The sequence below is a fragment of the Agelaius tricolor genome, unplaced genomic scaffold, assembly GCF_023055355.1.
Source record: "Agelaius tricolor isolate 1412-34295 unplaced genomic scaffold, bAgeTri1.0.p SCAF_14, whole genome shotgun sequence".
NCBI classification, from domain to species: Eukaryota; Metazoa; Chordata; class Aves; order Passeriformes; family Icteridae; genus Agelaius; species Agelaius tricolor.
In genome coordinates, this window is record NW_027269274.1 from 7,290,190 (window position 1) to 7,314,032 (window position 23,843).

The 23,843-nt window shown below is 44.2% G+C and overlaps 1 protein-coding gene across 16 annotated transcripts in view; it reads left to right on the forward strand.

Annotated features, from left to right (window-relative positions):
• The window catches only part of CADPS (calcium dependent secretion activator), a 207,102-nt gene that overhangs the window by 101,352 nt on the left and 81,907 nt on the right, over nucleotides 1–23,843 (forward strand). For 15 of the 16 annotated variants that reach the window (XM_071439449.1, XM_071439460.1, XM_071439450.1 and 12 more), the window contains exons 10-12: nucleotides 7,697–7,805; nucleotides 8,829–9,041; nucleotides 20,133–20,269. In XM_071439449.1, coding sequence (XP_071295550.1) covers nucleotides 7,697–7,805; nucleotides 8,829–9,041; nucleotides 20,133–20,269 — 459 coding nt within the window. Of the gene's footprint in view, nucleotides 1–7,696; nucleotides 7,806–8,828; nucleotides 9,042–13,106; nucleotides 13,119–20,132; nucleotides 20,270–23,843 lie in introns of all 16 variants that reach the window. The other variant, XM_071439465.1, reaches the window with a different exon arrangement.

Genomic DNA, 23,843 nt, shown 5'->3' on the forward strand with positions numbered 1-23,843 from the left:
GCTCCAGGTTAAATTTGGAGCCCATTTGAATCTACAGAAGTTTTATCACTGGCTATGTCAGAATCAGGATCAAATCATTCTTGACATCTTTCTTGCCTTCACATTTATTACTGCTTCTCATGGTCTACAGCTCTCACTGATCATTTTGCAGCCATCGTTTTGCAGTGTCTTCCTTTTTCCCTTTTTTCTTTTTTTCACTTTTTGCCCTCCCAGTCATTAGACCTGTACATTTGACCACTGTTAAGAATGGAAAGAGGAAACAAGGAAACAGGCAGATGTCCTCTGTAACCTAGAAAGGTTCTGCTCAGTACTTTGTGTGTTAGATCTTCCCTCACCTTCCAAGGGCAGGTGAAACCACTGCACTGGCCACAGAAGTGTGGCCCCAGTGTTTGTGATCCATCTCCACACCAACCTGAGGAAGTCACAGAGTCCTCTTGGGTCCATCTCTCTCTCCCTCCTCTCTGGACTCTCTTGGTGTGTTGTCTCCAAGTGTGAGGAATAAAACCTTGGTTCAGGGTTTTCTATGAAAGCAACATAGAGATGCTCTGTGGATTATCATGGGATCCAACTGAGATCTTGTGACACCAGAGATCCAAACTGTTCAGCTCAGAGTGTAAAACCCTGCTGCTGATGAAGCAGATGGCAGGTCTGCTGTAGAGGGGCAAAGTGTAAGAACAGAGATGGTATAGACCAGGTGCACCAGACTCCACATTTGGAGCATGCTTGTTTGTGTGCTGTCCTGTGCTGGTAAGAAGAGGAGTCCAAGCAGTCCCTCTTCCACCTTAGACACCTGATTTACCTGTCCTAAATCACCTGGTGTAAGCTGGTTCCTTTGTTTTGTGTTAATTATTGCTCCAAGTTCAGCTGTCTCAGTAGGAAGCTTAATTGTATTCAATCCCCTTTTAGCCATCATGGCTGGCTTCCATAGCATGAAACTATGGGGGAGGTAAGGAAATCCATCCTTGGGAAGTAAAGGAGATTTAGGATGTGTGGGACCCATGTAAGTAGGAGGCTATTTGGAGAGACTCATTGAGTACCTAGTCCCATAACCAAGTATGATCAGCAGAGGCAGTTTAAGTGCTCATTTTGTACTCCACATGGGGTCAAAATGGCCACAGAGAGGGAGGAGGTAGTGTGGAGCAGCCACAGGGCATGCCTCTATCTGCCTTTCCCTTCTGGGAGCATTTTATACTGACCCTGTTCTTTGGCAGAGATTGAAGGATTGCTTTTCTCTGTATGTTTCCTTTATTATGTTCTGAAATGAAGTTAGAAGTGCTATGGCAGTCCATGATCACCTGTAGTGCAACTGGTATTGCTTTTCCCTGAGAGACAATTCAGTCCTCTTAGACCAAATTCTCAGTTCTTTTTTGCCCTGTGAAGAGGGATGCTCCAAAGCAGAGAATCATTTTTCCCAACCTCATTTCTCCCATAAATAATTCTATTGATACTCTTCCATGCAAGGGTTTGCAGGTTTGGACTTGTCTCTGAGAGCCTTCTGGCCATTCAGTGTGGTTGCAGTTGCTTCTCTGGTTTTTAGCTGCTATAAATTCTTCAGCTTGCTGTGGAATTGAAGCTCTCAGAGTTATTCCATGTTTTCTCATGTTACTAGGTCTGTGTTCGTCAGTTGGCATATCAGAGCAGGATTTGGCCAGAAAAGCAATTCATTTGAATAAGATGAGCAGACTTTTGCCCCCAGAGAGTCTCTGTAGCCCACCTCAGAAATTCCAGCTGCCACTGCAGCTTCTCTGTTATGTTACCGTTTGCTCAACATTTGGTGCAATGTAAAGTGTTCTGCCGTACATCAAATATAAACAAGAAACACTCTCTATGCAGTCCCTCAGATGTAGTTTGAGCATATTGAACATGTCAGCAGGCAATAAAGATGGAATAAAAATACTTTGCTGTCCGTATGTTTGTCATTTGCTTTTCATGCAATGCAAAGGATGGGTGCTGATACGAACAGGGATTGGCAGTAAAGGTGTTGATGTCCAGGATGCTCTGAACTCTGCTAAACCACAGGCAGAAAATAGCCCCTGCAGGAAGGTGAGCTGGCTCTTGTTACAGAGAGTGGACAAGGAGCAGCCCCTCCTTCAGGAGCTTCATCCACACCAGCCTCCTGCCTGCACCAGAGTTGAGATTTAGAGCCCAAAGCATAAAGTCCATTTGACATATAGTGGTCTGGTCAGTCCCTGACACTGCCAGGAGGGCAGAGCTGTTTGGAGGAATAGCAAAACATTTCCTTTCTGATCCCTTGTCTCTGTCCCTTACCTGTAGCATCTTCTATTGCTAGAGCATGTCCTGTTGCTTGCAGAATAACCTCCCCCTCATGGTCTTGTGCTCTCTCCCTCTTTCCCCATTTCAGATGGACAGTCTTGATTCCTTCAGTGCCATTGGGTGGTACCACTCTGTCTTCTGGTACCAGTGGTTAAGAAATTCGTGGTAATAAATACTCAAACTCTTCGTAACTATTTAAACAAGGCACAAAAGTGCCAAACTGCATGGGTGGCACCAAGGAGGAAGGTGTTGATGGCAGTTTGTCTCTTTTGTGTCAGTGGAGCCTTGCCGCCAAAAACAGAGGCTTTGCGCACGTATGGAGAAAAAGCAGCTCTGCTGGGAGCGCTTCCACTGCTACTTGGCTTGTGTTAAGCCCTGGAGAGAAGGGGAAAGGAGCAATAACTTCCTTGTAATTTGGGTGGAATAATCCCTCGCACCTTCTGTGTCTGTGTAACTGCAAGGGTTATACAGGAGTGATTTGTTTGGGTGTAGTGGCTGCGAGCAGTTCCTTTGTGTCATTTCTAGACCTGAGCCTCAACTCTCCAGCACCTGCCTTGGTGGATGGACTTGGTCCAGCCACTCAGGGAAGGGTTATGGCATGGCATGGCTGGCAGGGCAAGGGTGTGTGCTCCTCCAGCACCGATCCGTGCATTAAGAGGGGTTAGTTTTCCCTTCCAAATGAATCGCAGTCCTCTCTGTACACTGCCCACCCTTCTCATAGACACCCTTTGAGATGAGCAGCAGAAGAGCAGAATACTGATTAGATGTAAATTACATGGCAGAGACTCGTTACTTGCCTAATTTTAAATCCTGAGATATGCAGTGTGAAAATGATGGCAGAATATGGCCCTGAGCTTGGATGGAAATGGTCCGCAGCATCACAAGCAAGGAAAATGCTTCGTAAAGGCAGCAGTAATGCCAGTGGCAGTGGTAAGCAAAAGCAATTAAGCTATTTAGGGCAAAGTTCTCTGTGACTGGTTAGGAAAGAAAATGTACATCCATTTCAGATGTTGTAAGTGTTTCCTAAGTTGCTGTATCAGCTGCTTGAGCACAGCACACAAATTTCAGCCAGTTTGCCAATTAGACCCTCATGCAAAAGCTGGGATTTTTGCTAGCTGGCAGAGCTTGTATTAATTCTTTGCAAGGTCTGATGTGCTGTACTGGCAATAACACCATGGTTGGTTATGGTGGGTTTGCTGGCTTTGCAATAGGAAATTTCTTACAATGATTTTTAAGGGCAAGTGAATTAATTACACTGAGATTTCAGACTGAATCTGTTCATCTCTTATCATAACCCCATTTCAGTGCTCTGGCAGCATATGGGAAGTAACACTCCATGGTACCTGGATGACATGTCTGCTGAGTAGCTTGAAGCAGTTTTCAGCTGATTGTGTCTGATGGTGTTTGCAGAATGTTGTTGGAACCAGATCAACTCTCTGCAGATTAAAACCAGTTGCAGTGTCTACGCCTGGATCTATTGTTCTAGTGACAGACTCCCTAAACTCAGTATAATTTAGACTAATAGTGACAGTCCTTGCTTTTAGCAAAACTCAGCTGACTCGGGATAAAATGAAATGAAGTAAGAGTTCAGTAACTCTGAATATCACCCCAAAATTGAAAATAATTCAGCAGAATTGCAGTGTGGTACACCAGCAGTCCTAGACCGTGGTCTTCAAGCCAAGGTGAATGACCCATAGCTGGTTCCCATAATCATATTAAATAATGTTTTCTCTTAGACCCTTGCTGAGAACTAGGCATAGATGGTGATTCTTGTAAAATCTGGAGTGTAATGATACATACAAAATATCTGGAAACTGCTGGTTAAACTGATGCCACAGCTCGTTCCACCTGGCTGCAGTAGGTCCTGCATATCCTGTCCATACTCAACAGGATGAATTCCCACCACACAGCCCTGCCCAGGAGAGCACACACATCTCCTGATTGAAGACAGAAGCTAGGACAACTGTTTTGTGCAGTTTTTTAGAGCTGAATGGATATGCTGAGATGTGAAAACTGCTGTTTTCATATTTTTTTCTTAAAGCTAGATCATTTCCTCTGCTCATTTGTGTCAGGAAAGGGCTTGGGAGGCAACGTACAGCTGCAACCAGAGGACAAGAGTCTCCCATCAAAGTGGAAAGCTGTATTACAGCTGGCAGTATCTTCGCACGGTTTCTCTCCCTTGGGACAAAATGCATGCTGTTAATTTAGAAAAGGTCCATTAAAGAATTTAACCCAAGTAGGGTGGTGTTGTGTCAACAGTAAAAAAGGGGGAGCAAATGACTGAGCTCAGAGTGTGAGGCATGACAATTAACAGGTTTGAGCAGGATCCTGGGGAAAGCAGTGCTTACTAGAGCAGGAGTCTCTGGTGGAGAAACCAGGACAAAGTCAGAACTGGTTAATGCATATCTGCTGTATTTATTAATCAGTTGGATTATATAGCTGGTGACAGAATATGGTCAAGTGCCAAGTAAGTCAGATTTAATTTAGCAGCCTGGGAATAGTGAACTTTGGCATTTGTCTCCTGCTGTCTGCTTCCCCCTTCCTGAATTTCTTTGTCTTTTCCCCCACCTTTTTTTTTCTCCTTATGTTCTTTTGTCTCAAATTATTTCTCAAAGTGTTTTCCCCTTTTTGTAATGAACCAACCAGGGGTGCCTTGGATTAGTTCCCTTCTTTTACTTTCTCTCAGTTCAGCTTCCTTAGATGCTCCTTTCCTGGCTGTCATCGAGTCCCTGGATGAAATCCCAGCTGCTTTGAGAATTTGTCCCTCACTGGGCAGAGATTTCTCCTCTGTCTTCCTTCAGTTTCCTCTCTGTATCTGTGTTTTTTCCAATTACTCAAACCATTCATCTTGCCCATCCCATCTGCTCGCTCGCTCTCATACTCAGCTATGGTTCAGAGTGAACTCAGCAGGCTGTAAGATTAATTTCTGCTATTAACTGTTTCACTTGTCTGGCCACTTCTGAGCTTTACAGAAAGCAGGCTCTGTAAAGCACAATATTTTGGAGGACTGATGAAAGGCAAGTGCAATCTTCTCTTGACCCTACAGTGTTGTTCTGTAGCAAAGCACAACTGTGACATACTGAGCTTTCTAGAATCTCATTTTCTTGGGCTTGGCTTTACCACTGCTTGTAAATGGAAGGAGCCACATGGCACTGGTAGCCATGGCACCAAATTCTCTCTGACCCCAAGCAGTAAATGCTCCAGGCAGCAGGATAGGGCACACAGGCAGGTCTGCCAGTCCTTGAAGTCAGTGGCTTGAGTTGTCTAGGTGCAGGCACTCTGCATGGCACAGTTGGCACCTCTTCCAGAGGCCATCATTAGCTTTGTCCTCTCTCCAGCCTGATCCTTGGCTTGCTCCTGCCAGCAAGCTCAATTCCTGAGCTTGAGCTTCTGAGCTGTGTGAGTAGAGAAGGAGGACATGAACCTGGATGAGCCCTGGCTCACTGCCTGTTATAGACCCACCTGCAGGTTTCTCTTGAAGGTCTCTTCTAATAACAATGTTCTTCCAAGGAAATCCTGTGCATTCTAACAGGAGAGATCAGTTTGCTTTGCCTCTGTCCCAGGATGACTCCACCAGAGCCGACTGTCTACACCTGTCATTTATAACCTTTAACATGAGAAATGCAAGTTCTGAAATGCCTTTTTCCCTATGTTACCACTGTGTTGCTATGGTTGTCTTATTGATAGGGCAGAAGAATATTTTCTGGGTTCAAAGAGGAGTGGAATTACTTGTATATGAAGAAGAGCCCGAAATTCAGACCTCATGTTCAGGGTCAGAGAACAACAGCTGAACTACTGAATGAATTAATTACCTGTTGCTATAGACCATACAGGAAAAGCAGAAAAGCATCAGTGGTATTAAGGTTCTCAATAAATGTTAGCACAGGTTAGCACTGACTCATTTCAGGAATTGCATTTATCATGCAGTCCCTGAAGTTCAGGCTGTCTAACGCAGAGAAATCGAATCCTTACTGCTCAGACGAGATCTCTAGGATTTTCCCATAAATAAAGCACATTCCGGAGTTTCTCCAGGAGATGGCAGCAACATACTGCAAGTGCGACTGAATGAACGCCACAGGAGTCTGAATGTTGTGCTGAGGGGCACTGGGTTATTTTTAGATTCCTTCGTGTTAATCTTTTTAATTTTTGTGTTGCCCATACGATGGTAGGCATGCAAAGTTCAGAACAGGGAATATGCACTGGTGTGCTCCTGCTATTGGTCTGCTACTTGTCAATCTTTTGTCAGTGCTGGTAGTTTTAAGGAGGATGCAAGATGCTTAAAGCATCGCTTTTAGTCTTACTCCCACAAATGTGTTAATGATAGAGTTTATTCTTAGGTGGCTTTTGGAGCTGTTCCTGGAGGAAGGCTCGGTGCAGGCAGGGCTGCTGGAGCAGGCTGGCAGCGAGCAGAAGCCCATAGAGGGCAGCAGTAAACCGAGTGGTGTCTGGGAGATGCTGTGCCAGTAGACGGGTGCCCCGACTTCAATCAATTACATTTTATTAGTGAGAGATGCCACTAAAATAAGTGCTGCATGGATCTTTGTAGCCGAGCAATTTGGCTGGAGTTTGAAGGCAAAACCCCTCAGCCCATCCATGCTCCCATCTTTCAGGATCTCTCCCAGCTTCCAAAAAATGACAAGCACAATTCATTGCCACCCACCAGAGTTTTAAAGTTTCTTCCAGAGGTCAAGAAAATGTCCAGACGAATAAAATTACGTCAGGCGTCCAGGATGTGACACAACCTTAACAAAGTCATTTGAAATCATTTGACAGTAAATTTCCCTGTGAGTTCCTCGCCTGGGGCACGGAGAATCCTCTCCTCCCCTGGCTGGATGAGCTCCTTGCCGACCGCGCGGATCGCAGCGCGCCGAGAACGCGCGGGGCCTGATGCGGCCTGATGGGCTCCTAAAGGCGATCCCGGAGCCCGGCAGAGCCCCGCAGCTGAGCCGGCTTCCGTCAAGAGCTTGACATTGAATGTATCGTGTCATGCAGATGGTACCTCAGAGGAGTGAGAGCTGCCATTTACAGCACTGATGACAACAACTGCCGAGATCAGTGGCATCTTAAGATTGCTTTAATATGACTGGCACCTAGCAATTTAGCTCACATTGTTTGTGACAGGGTGTCACTCTTGCACTTGTCTGGGGATGAATGATAGAGGGTTTTAAACAGTGGAGCTTCCTCTTTTGGAGGAAATTAAACCGCTGTATGTACTGATGTGGAGAATTAGGTGCATGCTGCAGGAGGGTGCGCTAAGAGAGGGCTTTGCAAAAGCCTGGTAAGAAGTGTTGAGTCTGTCTCTAATGGGTAAGGAGCATCCAAATTACCCCACCATCCCCTGTCCCTGCAAACACCCTGTAAGTGCTTTGGATTGCCTTGTGGTGGTCACCCGGTGCCATCTTAGGTTTGTGGTTCTCCTCAGGTTAGTCAATATACATTTGCTATGTGCAGCTACCGGGAGAAAAAAGCAGAACCTCAAGAGCTGCTGCAGCTCGACGGATACACTGTGGACTACACCGACCCGCAGCCAGGTACGGGTGGCGGCTCCCGCCCTCACCACTCCAAAGAGACTCCTCTCTCTTCCTCTCCCTGCCTGCAGCTGAACTCTGATCAGCATTATTCTAAATATGTTTGTGTTTATATTGATCATTAGCTATGCATGACTTTACTATAAACAGATCTAAGGGACGGAGCTAGGAGCTGCACCAGAGGAGGGAAGGACTCATCTCTTCTGGGGAGCCTAAGTGAATTAGACACTTAAATCCCAATGAAATTTTATTGTGAGCTGAATGCTCAAATTGAGTAACAATTCTAACCTGTGCCTTCAGATTATATGCCCTAAATAAAAGGCTAGCAGCTATGCTTGTCTTTGTTGTGGAAGCATTTTTACCCCATTCTCACTAGGATGGATGCCAGTGCATGGAAGGGGCAGGGACAGAAAGGCCCTGGTACCTGGAGGTACCTGTTGGTGGTTGAGACCCTTATTCAAGTGTACAAGCACCATTTTTCTTTTATTTCAGTGGGACAACTTGCTAAGCATGGTGATCCTCACCATGCCCTGGGTAACAGTGTCCCCAGAGGAGATGATAAAAGATATAGTAGGTTGTTGTCAAGCCCTTTATTCCCTTAATTCTCATATCAGGGGGATGGGAGTATGGGTGCCAAATCAGGGCAAAGATAGAAATAAGGATATCACCCAAGGACCTTTTTCTGAAGTGTGAGCACTGATGCTTTCAGTCTAATGGGGAACCTCCCACTCAAACCCCATTTTTAATTGGGCTCCAGTGGTGCTGACATGGAACTTGCACAGATGGAGCTGTAGGTGAGAGAAACAATTAATCCAAGTGTGTTGGGGCATGTTTTAGTAATTGGGTTACCTGGGGACCTGTGGGCTGTGTTGCAGGTGAGTTTGGTGCAGGGGAGGGGACAGAGCTGGGAGCAGCATGGGACTGGGTAAAGAGACATCCGAGCAGTGGTGGGGTGGGAAACAGGGGGAGATCTCCTGGCTGGCCTCAAAATCTATGAAACTGCATTGTCACTTCCTTTCCTGCCAGGTTTGGATGGTGGCAGAACATTCTTCAACGCTGTGAAGGAAGGAGACACGGTGATTTTTGCGAGTGACGATGAGCAGGACCGAATCCTGTGGGTCCAAGCCATGTACCGAGCCACTGGCCAGTCTCACAAACCTGTGCCACCTACCCAAGTGCAAAAGCTAAATGCTAAAGGAGGAAATGTACCCCAGATAGATGCTCCAATTTCTCAATTTTGTAAGTAAATAAGTTCTCCTAGACAGCCAAAGTCTTTGATGGAAAGATTTTCTGCACTGATGTAAATCAATATTCACACATGTGTTTCTGATTTCAAAACAAAATATTTTTTCATTATTATAAAGCTTCTTTTTACATCAGTAGATCCAGAAGCAGTTAACCTGTGTGTTTGACAGAACCAAACCCAAGAAACAAAATTCCTTGGGGAACTTGTCAATGGGTATTTTAAAGTGCAATACTTGATGGAGGAGAGAGACTGGGATCTGAGAGCCTGAGACCCACCTTGCCTTCCACAGACATGTGTTTTAACCCCACACAATAAATTGCACACCCAGATCAGAGCAATTCATTAGCACCATTAGCTGTCTGTCAAATGCATCATGTGCTCAAAACTACAGGTGCAAATCTTGCAAGTATGAAATGCACACACAAAAAGAGGTCTCCTGTTGAATATTCAACTGTAGGAAAACATATGGTATTTTTAACAGGTTGCTTTGCAGGCCAGTTAGATGTGAATTTAAAGCAATCATCTTTTAAGCTGTAGCTATGCTGCATGTCCTATGCAGTTACACACACTTTTCTTCATCTGAAATTTAGAGGAATTTCTTTTCTCTTACAAATCTAATTTGATTATAAACCACATAAATGCCTCTTCACTCATTTTTCTTGAAGGTCTCAATCATCTGCAGCCCCTTTATTATGTAACATACAGCTTATCTTGCTAGTTTCAGCAAAATTTAAGACTAATTTTCATTAAATATAAGTAAAATAAGGAAAAGTGGTAAACATTAAAGAATTCTTCTGATTAAAATAGATTTCGACTTTTTTAAATAGTCTCTGTAAAGCAGTTATGGAGTATATTGTTGTAAGGAACTCAGAAAATCTGAGCTTTCCTTATCGATAGCATTTGACCATCTTTTATATTTGTTTAACTTCTTCATGTCAGTATTTATAGAAAGTACAAGACATACAGCTGTATGACCAGTGCTACAGCAGAAAACCTCTGCTTGCTGCTTTTTAATTTTTTTGTGTCTTCCACATGCCTCTGTGTTTTGGCCTCCCTTCTGCTTTGCCTTGCTGCTGCTGCAAGTGAAACAGTGTGATGCAGTGTGGTAACCTATAGTCAATGTTTTCATTTCAATGATCCTCATCCTCTTCATTGCAGTCACTGACTTTGGGAGTGCAAGGTGTAAACAACAAGGGTTGGCAAGGAAGGACACTTCTCAGAAAGCCAAAATGGGAGGTGGGAATTGGCCTCTTGCAAGTGGGACATTTTCTGGCTGTGATAAGCCTCTAGGCCTGGCTGAGTTGTGCTGACCTGAGAGCATTCCCAGGGATTTATGTCCCTCTGCCCAGAATGTTTAATCAGAGAGTTCTCAGAAGTAGCAGGCACAGGTCCTTCTACTGCTGCTTTTTAACATGCTAAAAGCCTTCAAAGCATAGCAAGGGGGAGCAACAGAGGGATTCTGCCTGTGGCTCCCTCTCCTAACAAGTGATGCTGAAGGCTGCTCTTCGTTGGGAGGTTGGTGCACTGGGATGCACTCCTGTCCATCCCAGCATGATCCCTGCAGAGCAGGATGAGAGCAGAGAACATCAAACTGAGGAAACGCCTTTCCTTCCACTCTTCTCCCATCCCTGCAGACATCAAGCTCGGAGAATTTTTCTGCTGGGTAAATTCCTGATATTTACAGAGTTTTCAGTTCACCAGACCAATATGAAGGGTCAGGTGAGGTGTTGCTTTCTAAGGCACATCATAGCAGCTGTAGCAAAATCTGCCAGGATTTTAAGGAGGAAAAGGGATTGCCCAGGGCTGTGGACACTTGGGTGTATGATTTGCTTGCACAGCCAAGCCCTGTGTTTGTGGGAGAGCTGAACCTCTCTGCTTAGGGTACCTGGGGTGGAGAAGGGGCAGCTGGCTTGTCCTAATCCTTGCCACAGATCAGGGAAGTCAGTGACTGGGCCCAGGAGTCAACTCTGCATCTGCACAGCCCAGCATGTCCATCAGAGCCTTGTGCTGCTTGTGGTCCTCCAGACTCAGTCTGACTGTGCTCAGAGCTATAGACATGCCACAGGCTTGACCTTGTTTTTGCATCTTGCTCACTTGCCAGGAGGCAGGGCTCCCTCATCCTTGCTTCTGGTGAAAACAGCCAAGATTTCACCCCGAGCCCTCCAGGGCATTTGAGGGAGTCAGAATCTGACCTCAGTTTCTCTCACTTGTTCTGATGCCAATACCAGCTCCAAATCTGGATCATTTTGCTTTTTATAACACCACCGCCCTCTTTCCATCCACAATGTATTTTTCTGTAAGTTGCACAGCATCAGTCTCCCCTTTTTGCTGCAAGAACTTGGAAACTCTCTTGGATGTGTTGTGCCAAAGCCTGGGAGAGAGAGACTAGTTGGCTCATTAGTCCATCAGTGTGATGGCTTAATACTTGAGCATCTTCTGGGCTACTATGTTTTGTCCTTGGTTTTCCTTCCTCCTCCCCCTTTTGATCTAGATCCCTCTGACAGGTCTTTGTGCACATCCTACAAGAGGAAGAGGGCAACATGCCATAATACACCTTCATCTCAACAGAAAAGGCTGCTCATTTTTCACATTTCAGCATGTATACATGGCAGTTCTCATCGCAAAAGTCATAGGGCACAGCAGTTAAATGATCCCAAGCAACAGTGAGTCATGCATGCCACGTATGGGGAGTCCCAAATGCATATCTCAGCTCCTTCAGTCTTGAAATCCGAACATACCAAGTATTGCATTTTTAAAAGGGTCTAGGTTTGTTATTGGTTTTGTATTTGGCTTGGGTGTTTTGGTTTGGGGTTTGGGTTTTGCTTTTTTTTTTTTTTTTTTTTTGCCTGCGAAAAGGTAAGGACTTCTGTGAGACATTTCTTGTACGTTTATCTCTATACCTGTCGTATTTTTATTTTCTTTGTGCTTATTAGAGGCTATGGTGAATGAGGATGTGCAAAGAAGTAAATGTTAAGCCATTTGACGAGTAACTGTTGTTACAGCTTCCATGTCGTAGCAGTCCGAGACAGCTCATGCGCATGCATGCACACGCACAGAAAATCCAGCCCTCCGTGCCTGGCATGGAGCTGTCTGTTGCACAGAAACTTGGGAAGCACATATCTTGCTGTTTGGGGAACTTGGGAGAAATAGTAAATTCCATTTGGCTCCCGCCTCTTTTGACTCAGTAAATATGAAGTTTGAGCAGCACTCAAATTCTCATCCACAGTTCGATGGCAGCACTTGACTTAGAAGTAAACAGACAGCTCCGAACCAGGGTGGAGTTTATTTTATTTGCAATTTAAGTACTGAAAAAATAGATCCTGCTATTCATTAATTTTTGTATGACTTACAATTCCTTTTACGTGGGTGAACAATACCTGTTAGAGTGAAAAGTTTTGCTTTTTTTGTTTTGCTACAATTTCAAAGAAAAACTCCATTTACACAAAGCTGTGCTTTTCTCCAGTGTTCGCATTATAAAAGAAAAAAACCCAAACTGTTCTTGTTTACTGTTGAAATCATTCACAGTATTATAGTCAATAATGCTGCCAATACATATTACACCTTTTGGCCATATTTAAGCTTCATAAAAGTGGTCACTTGTCTGAAAGCACCAATCTTTGTTCTGTGTTAGTGATGTATCAAAGAAAATTCCCAAACGTGCTCAACGTTCTTTTTTTTTCTTGAAACCCTTTTTTTTTAACATGAAAGATTGGTCTGTACTTGTTTTACGTATCATTTGTGGTTATATTTAGTTTGTAATGTCTGTTTATATTTAATAACTGTTAATCACACCATATACAATGAGTTGGATGTTTTGAGAATTTGTGATGATTTGTTCCCCCATAATAAGTAGCGAGGTTTATTGAGCTGCTTGAGAAATTTTCAGCTATAAGTGGTTTTCTTTTTGGTTGGTTTGATTTTCTTTAAGTTTCTTTTTCATTCTTTGCTTGAACCCAAATATTTAGCTGCTAGGTTAGGGCTCCTGTCTGCTTTCCTGAGCCTTGTTGCTAGTCTTTATGTTATTCTGGTTTGTTCCTTCTTACCCTGCTAACTTCTAGCTGGACTCAAGGGTAAGTGCTTCCCTGTAGCTAGCACAGCTCAGATAATCAGACTAGATTATCTGACATATGCAATGTGCTTTTTTTTTTCTCTTAAATCTTTCTCATGTTTAGATTTTGTAGTACAAACTTTCCATGTTATTTTCCTGAATTGAGATTTGAAATGTAAGTTTCCATACTGAAATTGGGATGCATGTGATGTTTGCATAATTGCCTTCTCTCCCTGGCTTTCACATTGGCATCAAGTGATCCTCTTAGTAAAGCCAATCATTAACATTTCTATTTTTCATTCCAAGATGTAAATAGTAATTAACATCACAATAAAACTGTAAATAATACCTTCTTTTGTTTCATGGAAATTACATCTAGTTGACTGCTTCCTGCCTGAAAACAGATCATTTTGCACTCTGACAATATCCTTTCTCTCCGTGCCGATGATTAGCTTGGTGCAGCGCACCAGAGTGCAGGGCTAACCATGGACACCTCAAAGCATAGAAAGGTAGGGCAGGAGACCCCAAGAGACCCAGAGAAGGTGCAGGACTCCAGAGGAGGCCCCCAGGAACCCCTCCACACATGCCCTGTGAAAAGAGCCCTGAATCATTGAGGTTGGATTAGCTCCTCTCCCGTTAACTCGGCAGGGAATGATTTCAGCAGCCAGTGGCAGCTCTCTGGGTCACCCTGCATTTGGAGATGCTGGCCTGCTCCAGCTTAAATGCATTTCTCATGGAGGGGTGCTGCTGTTTCCCCAAATTGTCATAAATTATTGTTTTAGCATGGGTCTCAGTCACCAATCAAAGCCGTGCTAGTCAAAAAACAAGCCAGGGGAATTGCTGGAATTGCTATTTTACTTTTTCCCACTGGTATACCTACTTTGCAAAAGATAAAAGCCCAGACCTGTGCTGTAAGAGAGCTCTCCTTAGTTTGTTCAGTCCTAAACACACCCAGTACAAATCCTTTATTGTTGTTAAAATCTTCTGTAATATCTGGTGAGTGCCTGCTTTCCTTAGGAGGGAATAGCATCAGTGGGTCATGAGAGCTGGCAAATATGTATCTGGAGTATCTGAATGCAATTATGAGAAGGAACAGGCGGTGTCATCCCTCTTGGCCATCAACAAGACTCCTTTTTTCCTTCCTCCTCCTTTTATTTCTTTTTTCTTTTTTTTTTCCTATGTGTGAGTATGTGCGTGTGTGTACAAATATCCCCCTGGGTAGCAGGCAGTATTCCTTCTCAGCAGACACTTTCTTTTTTCTTTCTTTATTTTGTTTTCTAAATGTTTGGATTTCCAAAGAGAATTCCTATCAGACTTTACTGCAAAAAAAAACCAACCCACAAAAGTTTAATTTCAATGAAATACAGATTTTTGCCACTTTGAAAGAAAGAAAGAAAGAGTGAATGAATGAATGAATGAATGAACCTGGGTTTGGCAACATTACATGTATTTGCACTACAATGCATCGCTATCTTATTAGATTATTAGTTTTGTGCTTTATATTGCTTTACTTTTTTAGATAGTTAAAGATATCATGAGAACGCTGCTGTGTCTTCTGTATTGTCAACTTGCAGATGCTTCATTGCAGGAATGCAGAATTAAAATGTTAAATCAGTCTCACATAACCTGCATGAATTTAAAACTAGCCTGTAAATCTCTTCTACATTCTTTAAGAAGCCTGGAACTCTAACTTATGAAATACAAATTCACAGGTTTCTGCAGCCATCCAATTCAAAATATTTTTAAGTAGTTATAAAGATGCTGTGAAACAATGTTTTATATTATAAATAGCTGTTCTAAAACTGTGTTTTTGACTTGCCACACAAGGAATTATGTAAGTGCATACTACAAATTCTTATTCATCTAACTGCCAATCCTTAGACAACTTAGATTGCAATTCAGTGCCTGGTGTGTCTGGTGATTTACGGGAGCATTCATAACAATTTATTAAAATTCTAACTGAAGCAGAAAAGAATTTGTTTGCAGCAGGGAAAAAGCCATAAGCCACAGGAATAAACAGCCCATTATATTTAAACCTGTCTTCTAACATGCAATAAAATGAAGGGGAGAAGAAAGAGCTCTTGGCTCTGCAGCTGAGAGGCAAATTGAGGCTCCTGCAGCAGCCACAGCTCCACACAGGGAGCAGGTTTGGGGAGGAGGTTTGGGGAGCAGGTTTGGGGAGCAGGTTTGGGGAGGAGGTTTGCAGAACCCTGAGCACACACACATCACTTCTCAGAGGTAACAATGCCACAGTGCACAGCAAGGAGGGGATGTGAGAAGCCACCATCCAGCACTGCCAGCAGCTCACTCACAAGCCACCTGGCATTTTCATCCAGGTACAGGGATTCAGTGTTTCACCCTCCAGAACATCAGTATTTGCTAGTGAAGTCTCTTGCTCCACACAGGCAAACAAAATGGGGTTTTCAGGCACTTCCTTGGGTGTTTCTTTAACAAGTCACAGCCCAAATGTGTCCGTGAGCAGGAGTTGCCCCTCAGGGCAGGCAGTGGGTTGCAGTGGGCACTCCATGAGCCACCTGCCGTGGTGCATTGCTGGCCAGGCTGGAAAAGTTCTCCCACTTTGCCCAGCCAGGCCAGCAAAGACTTTTCTAGAAATATCTGTAAATGAATAGCTGCCATCAATCATTGTCATTCCTTTATTTCATGTCTCCTGATGAGGTTGACTAGTGTCATTGTTTGTTACTGTCCAAACCACATCTTCATTCTTGTAATGTCAAGCAGATATGACAAGCACACATTTTCCAGATGAGTAAGATACAAAGTCACCTTTTAATTTACAGTTGTTTGGGTTTTTGTTTGTTTGGTGGATTTTTATTTTCTTGCAACAGGGAAATGTGTTGTAAAATTTACTAGATTTTCAGTTGCCTTTGGTACTAAAACAAAGTCACTCCTTAATGAAAAGAAACAAATCTGGAGTAAGAAATTCTTACAATAAAATGGCTACCTAAAGCCTTTTATAACAAGAATTATTTTATGGAGCTTGTCCCCCGCTATTAACTTCACTGCTCTCAAAGCAAAATCTGCCAAAATTATTGCTGGAGCAAAAGAAATGCAGAGAGCAGGGAAATACATTTAAGGAAAAAAAAAAAAAAGAATGAGAGATTTGACTGGTTTGTCTCTTGCTTTTTAAATAACAGATAGATAAAGAGAAATATAGCCCTCAGAGAGCCAAACAGTGGGACAGTCCTTTGGTTTCCTTGATTCTTGTTCCTGTGAAATCTTGGTGTTCCTGACACTGGCAGATTTTTAAGATTCTGATTTCAAACACATGTAGGGAGGGTGTGTATGACAAGGGTCCAGTTAATGGAGTCAGCACAAAATGCAAACTGGATAAAAATGGGCAAAATAAACCCAGCAGTATTAAAAAAAGGCAGTAATGCAGGGGACCAAATGTTATATAAAAGGCCAGAGTCTGCAGTTTTGCAGAAGAAAGGTTTGTGTAGCCTGTGCTGGCCATGTCCCTCCACTGGCAGCCTCCCTCCTGAGACCACCATCGAACACCTTTCAGCTGCAGTTGTGTGCAGCTTGTCTAAATATGTAAGATAACTTTTGTGGGCCTGCAGCAGCATTTCAGCTGGGGCCCCGAACAAAGAAACACCAGCGAGCTTGGCACAGCACCTTGGGAAGGGATTGCAAATTACTGGAGCATCATATAACTTTCTTTCTTTGGTTTCTCCTTCCTTTTTAGATAGAATAACAGGGCAGGGTCAAAAAAGCAGCTGTATTTGACTGAAACAATTAATTTAAAGTACTTTAAAACTGGCTGTACAGTTTGGGTGTGAATATTAGCAACTCTCGTTTTGTACTTTAAAATCACATTCAAACTGTATAGGGCATTTTGAATGAAGGTGGATTATACATAAAACTTATTTCATATGCAGATATTGGCATTATTGTAAATTGCAGATATTTATCTGAAGCAGAGTAATAATATATTTAGATCTGTTCTTTTCTTTTTTTGTTTCCTATGAAGTTTAATGGCTTTGTTATAATTTTATTAATGAATTTCATTTTTAAAAGTGAGCCCATTGGAAAAATCAAAATGCAAAAATAATTGCAAAGTGTGGGGGATGTTTATTTAGAATAATTAAGGGAAGGTGAGTTTAGTATAGGATTGACTTCTTTAACCTGCTCCTTATTTTTAAGAATTTTGGCCCAATTAAGCATCTGGCCCAGAGCTGATCTTCCATTTAAAAGAAATACACATTTGTATTACCATTCTCCACAGACATCTCCAGTTCCCACTGTGACAGCTGTGTCCCCTGGGTGGGTGATGTGCACCCACCCAGCCCTGCATCTCTGCTGGTGCAAAATGGTTTGGCCATGCAAGAGCTGCGGCGCTGGGCTGTGCAGGGAGAGCTGCAGCTGCTCATCCTCCTTCCCATGGCAGAAATCCACATTTTAAATCACTGACTGAGCAGAAGTCATGTGCATAATGCTTTTCTGGTCACTTGAGCTCACACAGTGCCATGTCTGATGTCTCTCTCTTCATGTGGTTGTTCTGATGAGGAGAGATTTGGGGCAAATGAGCTTTCAAGCAGGCACCCAACGGAAGATGTGGCTTCAAAGTGTTTAATGAAAGTAAAATTGCCCCTGATTATGGCCAGTTTTGAAGGACATTTAATCACTGTGTCTGTTCTCACGCTTGTCAGGGAACTGTCTGTGCCCCTGCCTTGGGCAGGGTGATTGTAAAAAGCCCAGCCAGACCCTCAGCTCCGTGGAAGCCAGCGGCGCTTCAGTCGGTTCCCACCAGCAGAAGGTCTGCTCTGTGCCCACCTTGCTCAGAGAATGTAATATGGGAAAAAGCTTATTAGTCTGGAATAAAAAATACTCATTTCAAACATGCTTTCTAGCACATATGCTCAAAAAGGTTCACCAGCTAAAGGGCTAGAGGACTCTTCCAATTTCCAGCTGATTTACTCGGCTCTCAGAGCCTCGTTGGCTGAGCAGGAGGATTGACAGTGTATCAGGGCTCCTAATTGAAAAGTAATAAAATCTCTGAGCAAAACTGGCAAATGAAGGCCTCCAGCCAATTTGTCAGCTTGCAGTCAACTCCGAGGAGCCGGGCAGAGCAGCAAGCCATTAAAAATAGTCTGATAATAGCTGCTAAAACATTTTCCGGGCACCGGGGATGGAATGAAAACAGCACAGCCGAACTCTTTGGGAGTGAATGCAATCAAATCCATCTTGGCCCAAAGGGACAGAGACAATGGGGCAGAAAGCTGTCAAAACAGACAGGAGCCAGTCTGTGCTGCAGGCCACAGGGCTGGGTGGGCTTCACATCCCATGCCCAGGGAGGCTGCAGAGGTACCATGGAGGTGATGTGCTCCCCAGGGAGGTTGTGCTGCCACCTCACTCAGCACCATCGGCAGCTGCTTCTGTCCTGGTGCTGAATGCACAGCAGGGAGAAGGAGGGGCTTGGGTCCTGGGAGAGAGGCAGGGTTTGGGGTCAGCAGGAGCCCAGCGCATACAGGGGAGCAAACCCTCAAAAATTAATCCTCTGTAAGAAAAACATCAGTGTTTATTCAGTGGGGTTATAGTGAGGAAAATTGCCAGCCACAGCTGAATTAAGTATTGCTAGCAGCTAATTGAAATGTTACATGTTTCAATTTGTCTGATTTCTTTCCAGTGAGTGATGTTATTTATACAGTTTGTATATAGATAACGACAGACTATACAGAAAATGTAAAGATTGCTACCAATGATCATTACTATGTGAGAGCACTGACATAAATGAGGTATTTGGAAAGACATGCCATCCTTCACGGCTAAATATTGAATAGAAAAACATATATCAAAGAACATTCTCACTCTCATTTAAAACTTTTTTTTTTCTTTTTAATTAAGGATTTTTGGGGTTTTTTTTCTGGTAAAGAGGGATTTTGTTTTAAAACAAATACAGTTACCATATACTCCTGCTGCGGAAAACTGCATTTTTGTGTCCTTTCAGCCACATTGTCTCAAGGCCACCCAGTTCCCCTAGGAGGCTATAAACAGGGGAAGGATTTAAATCCTATTTTCTTTGTCGAGGATTTGGCAAGAACCCATATAGTAGGAAGCTGAGCACAGACAAAACCAAGTGAAAGGTGTCCTTTAATTCCCCAGCGGCTGCTAGAACAAAACCTGCTCCCAGCGGGGTCCTGGCTGGCCGCACCCAGGCTGGCTTGGAGGCTTCATTTCAACTGCTGAATTCGGTGTAGTTTAGTTAACCATGTTGAGATTAATTAATTAGCCCCTAGGAGTTAGTGCCCATAAACGTCACCCAAAGCAGAGAAGTGTGAATACGTTGAGGCTGTTAATTCACCCAAAAATGGCAGCTTGTAATCTAGGCAGAGGAAATTCAGTCTCTCCATCGGGATGACTGGCAGCTCCGACGCACTGTCGGGTTACTGCCTCTGTGACAACAAACTACATATCAATTTAACTTCTTAGCAATGCTTAAAAGAGCATCTTTTTGTTTCAGTGAGGTAGCATTTAAAGTTGCTGTTAGGAAAAAAAAATTGCCGTGGGGAAGACAAACATTGGCATTTGGAGAAAGAACAACGTAACTGGTGTGATACCTAGAAAACCTAGTAAATGTAGAGGGAAAAAGCTGTAACTTCATTAGAATGGCAGAATCTATTACAATTAACCACAACTATCTAAATAGGAGCTAATTTACTTATGTGAGCCAAAATTCTGTTAACTCATGGCCTATTGTAAGATGCAGAGTGAATTCGTACGTTTGTGTTCTGGTTTTAAGTACAGAATAAATGCACTATAATGAGCAGTTGACAAGATGTTAATTCTAAAATCTTTTGCCTAGATACAATAATATAGTCCATAACTGATGCAAGTTGACAATGGGAGGTGAAGTGTACTGTATAGCCTGCAAAGAGAAAACTTAATGGCAATGGAGGGAAGAGGAGATACTTGGCTTTCATGCTTCATACTGTATATTTTTTTCTGTTATATTTGTCAACTAAAATGTCTTATAACTCTCTAAATGGTGTCTTTCTCTATATGTATAAATGAACAGATGCAGATAGAGCTCAAAAGCATGGCATGGATGAATTTATCTCTTCCAATCCCTGTAACTTTGACCACGCTTCACTCTTTGAGATGGTTCAGCGCCTCACTTTGGACCACAGACTTAATGATTCCTATTCTTGTCTGGCAAGTATATTCTTTGGTCTCTAGTGATATAAACATCAAGCAGCAAAGTCAAAGCTAGTGCGACTGGGGGCTAATCCCCCTGTTGCTGGAAGATTGACTTCTGTTTACACCAGGTTTGAATTTGGCCCAGAGGTATTTTCTTTTGAGAGGCTGCCTGCAGTGAACTGACTGCTGTTCTTCTCCAGTCGCACTGTCTTTATCATTTCTGTTTGCAATGTTTAAAATGTTTCTTCCTGCAAAGAGAAACTCCAGTGTGGGAATGTGAAGTAGAGAGCAGTGTTTTGCAGCCTCCTGCACTGCCTTCCAGAGTCCTTCTGGATGAAAGAACAGGGAAAAGATGACTGTCTGGTACCACCTCCCATGTCAATGGAGTCCCACCAGGAATAACTGTGGCCCAGTTTTGTGTCTCTTTATGAGCAGGGGTCCCAAGCAGGTAACAGATGGGACTGTGTGGATAACTGCAGTGCTGCTGCAGTCTGTCCATGCTCGCATAGTTGCATGCCCATCCTGAGTACTCCCATGAGCAGCAGTTGCAGGTCTTTGCCCACTGTAGGACAGTGGCACTGAGATGTTCCAGGACAGCTTGTAGCCTTTGGCTGGGGTGCAGTGCTTGCGGGCTCTTATGTACTATAAGGGCTTAAATAACAAATAACCAATGAGCAATTAATTTTTAGCAGTTTCAGTGAGGAGGATGAAGAGGCTCTTAGTTTTTGAGAAAACAACAGGATTAATCCTTTCTAGAGTGTCCTGAAACAGAGGACGTGTCCTGAACATGGCATGGGACAGATTCTGACCCTGCTGCCCTCCCACTGTTGCACAGGGTGGCACACTAGGGTGTCATGGTGGGTTCCTTCAGCAGAAACACCACACTGTGCCAAGAGCCTGTGCAGTCCCTGGAGCTCCTGAGTGCCTTGCTGTTAAAAGCAGCAGCCTGGGAACACAGCTGAGCAGTTGGCAAGGAGGCTGTCAGTCTCAAATCCTGCCCTCCATGTCCCCCTCCACCATGGTGCTCCTCTCACTGCCCTGCTCCTTGTACCACACGCAAGGGCCAATCTCCTCTGAAGGACTGAGGTCCAGTAAATGCCACTAGCAGTAATTAATTGTCACCTTCCTAAGGAGAGGCAGGGCTAGGAGGAACCGTTGTGGACATCCCCTGAGGTAAGGATGGGGTGGGGGAAGGCTGCACTTTACCTGCAGATACCCAAGTAGTACAAGTAGGCTTGGTGGGAGCATTGTCAGACCTGCAGCAGGTTCCTCACTGGTTCCATCAAGGTCCTTGCTCTGGCAGGCAGTGACTTTGGCATGCAGCTTCTGCTCCCCACGCATGGCTGACCCTAGGAAGACCATCCCCATCCATGCATGTCTGAGAGGTTGGCTTGCTGCTGGTTTGTCTCTGTGCAGTCTTGGGCCTGGTGAGAAAGCTGTGGCCGTTGAGCTAAACTCATGGAGAGGTGAGAGGCCATCACTGAAAATGATTAACAATGTTTTTCTTCAAGAAACCCACCAGCCGCACTTCTGCTTGTTATGGAGATGTTTAGGCCTTTGCTAGAAGCTACCAGAGCGGTGGAGCTCCCCTCAGCACCAAGACTCATCCTCTTCAGAGTGGAGCATCACCAATTAACTATCTTCTTTCAAATCACCCATTGCAGTGTTGTAAGGAACAGAATAATGGCCTATGTTCACCTATGCTTGGTTTCACGTGCTTCTTGACTTACTTTGCCATGTTTTTGTCCTGATTATGGTGTAAAAACAGAGTGCCCTCAAAAACTGCAAAGAGCTCCCACTATTCTTGCTGTGTCTTTGGAATGTTGGTGATAGCACTGTGCTGAGTTGGCTGGAGGAGCTGTGAGCCCGTGGTAAGCCTGCTCTGTCCACTGTGTGCCACTGGGCAATTCTTACTCCCTACAGGACGTTCCATGCAAGGTCCCACACAGTTTTGCCTCGTCACACCTCTTGTCATTTTCAAACGTGGACGTGGAGGTGCCAGGGAAGACTTACCCTGGCACAGAGGATAACTCAGCATTGCTTCCTTTCTGTGGAACCAGGTTAAACAGCACTATTGTGAGCCCAGTCGCGGGCTGAGCCATCCCTAGGAAAACAGACAGCCTGGCTGACTCATCCCAGCCATGGCAGAAGTGATGTTTACTGGCAGAGAGCTCTGTGCTGGGGAGGGGGAAGAGCACTTTCTGCAGAGCTTGCACAGGGGTCTTGCCCATCATCCACAAATTGATAATACAGTCACACTCAGAGGATTTCCTGGACTTCTGAGAAGAGTATTTAGGCTGTTCCAGCTTAGTATGGACCCTACACATGCGTGGGTCTTCATTCTTTTCACTTGGACATGTGTTGTTTCTGAAACTGCCCTCCAACTCTTCCCAAGACTTCCCTACCCACTGCCAGCATCCAGCTCACACAGCCATCTCTGCTGGAGCTGTATTGCCCATGATGTGTCAGCATTCATATAATTTGTATTATAAAGCACAGCATGTACCACGGGGAGGTCTTCAGAGTACCCAGCCTAACTGAGATGATGTGAGGGAGTCAGGTTAAGAGATCCATGAAGCAGGCCACCAACATTAAATTCTCTTGGATTTCCTATGATAAATAGGAAAATTCAGCTACTGAAATGTGTAATTTCCCTCAAAAACTTTGGTTTTCTCAAAAGTTGCGTTTGTCTGTAGACAACTGGCCTGTGTGTCACCAGCCCTGACCAAGCCTTGCTTTTCCCAGCTCCAGAGCTCCCCTGGCATTCCCTGTTGGTGCCTGGGATATATCTCCTTATCAGAGCAGTTCAGCCTGTTGAACACAGTGGACCTCCCTGTGCTCTGTGCCCTTTCTCCATTGTCCCTTCCAGGTTTCCTCATTGGAGATAATCTGTGAGGCCACACTGAGCTGCACCTATCTGCACTGGGGACAGACACCCCATGTGTGGCAGGCAGCTGCATTTGCCAGGCTGGCTGGGTGTCAGCTTGTTGGGCCAAGCAAATCTTCATCGAGAGCCAGAATCTGCCTGAAGATGTTGGAGATCTCTTTGAATACTGCTTTTCATCAAAGCTGGGGGGTTTTACTAGGGCTGTGGGGAGCAGCATTTACTTGTTCCATTGGATCCCCGTTCAGCAGCAAGTGTTTTATTTCCTACCTCTGCCATGCAAGTGAAGACCTCCTGGTCCTCCTGAGGCTCTGGGTCTGCTGCCTGTGCTCTCCAGAGGTCTGGGGCTCATCACTGAACCTCTGATCTCTGCTCATGCTTCCCCTCATGGCACCATGGCAGCAGTTATGGGTGTTTACCATCATCCCTTCTGTTCTCCTGAGAACATCACAGACCCCAGCTCAGGGGAGCAATGTGGCATACTCCAGATCGCTGGGTTCAGCCTCTGCTTCCTTTGCCTCAGACTCTGATACTTGACTCCAGTGAAATCAGTGCCAGCCTTCCCATCACTGTCAGTAGAGCCAAGATTTCACCCCATAGGGAGAAGTGAGTTCTTTCTTTGTACTAGGGGAATATAACAATTTCAACTGCACTTCTACCCCTATATCCAAAAACAGAGCAATCATGGCATTTCCGTATTTTTAC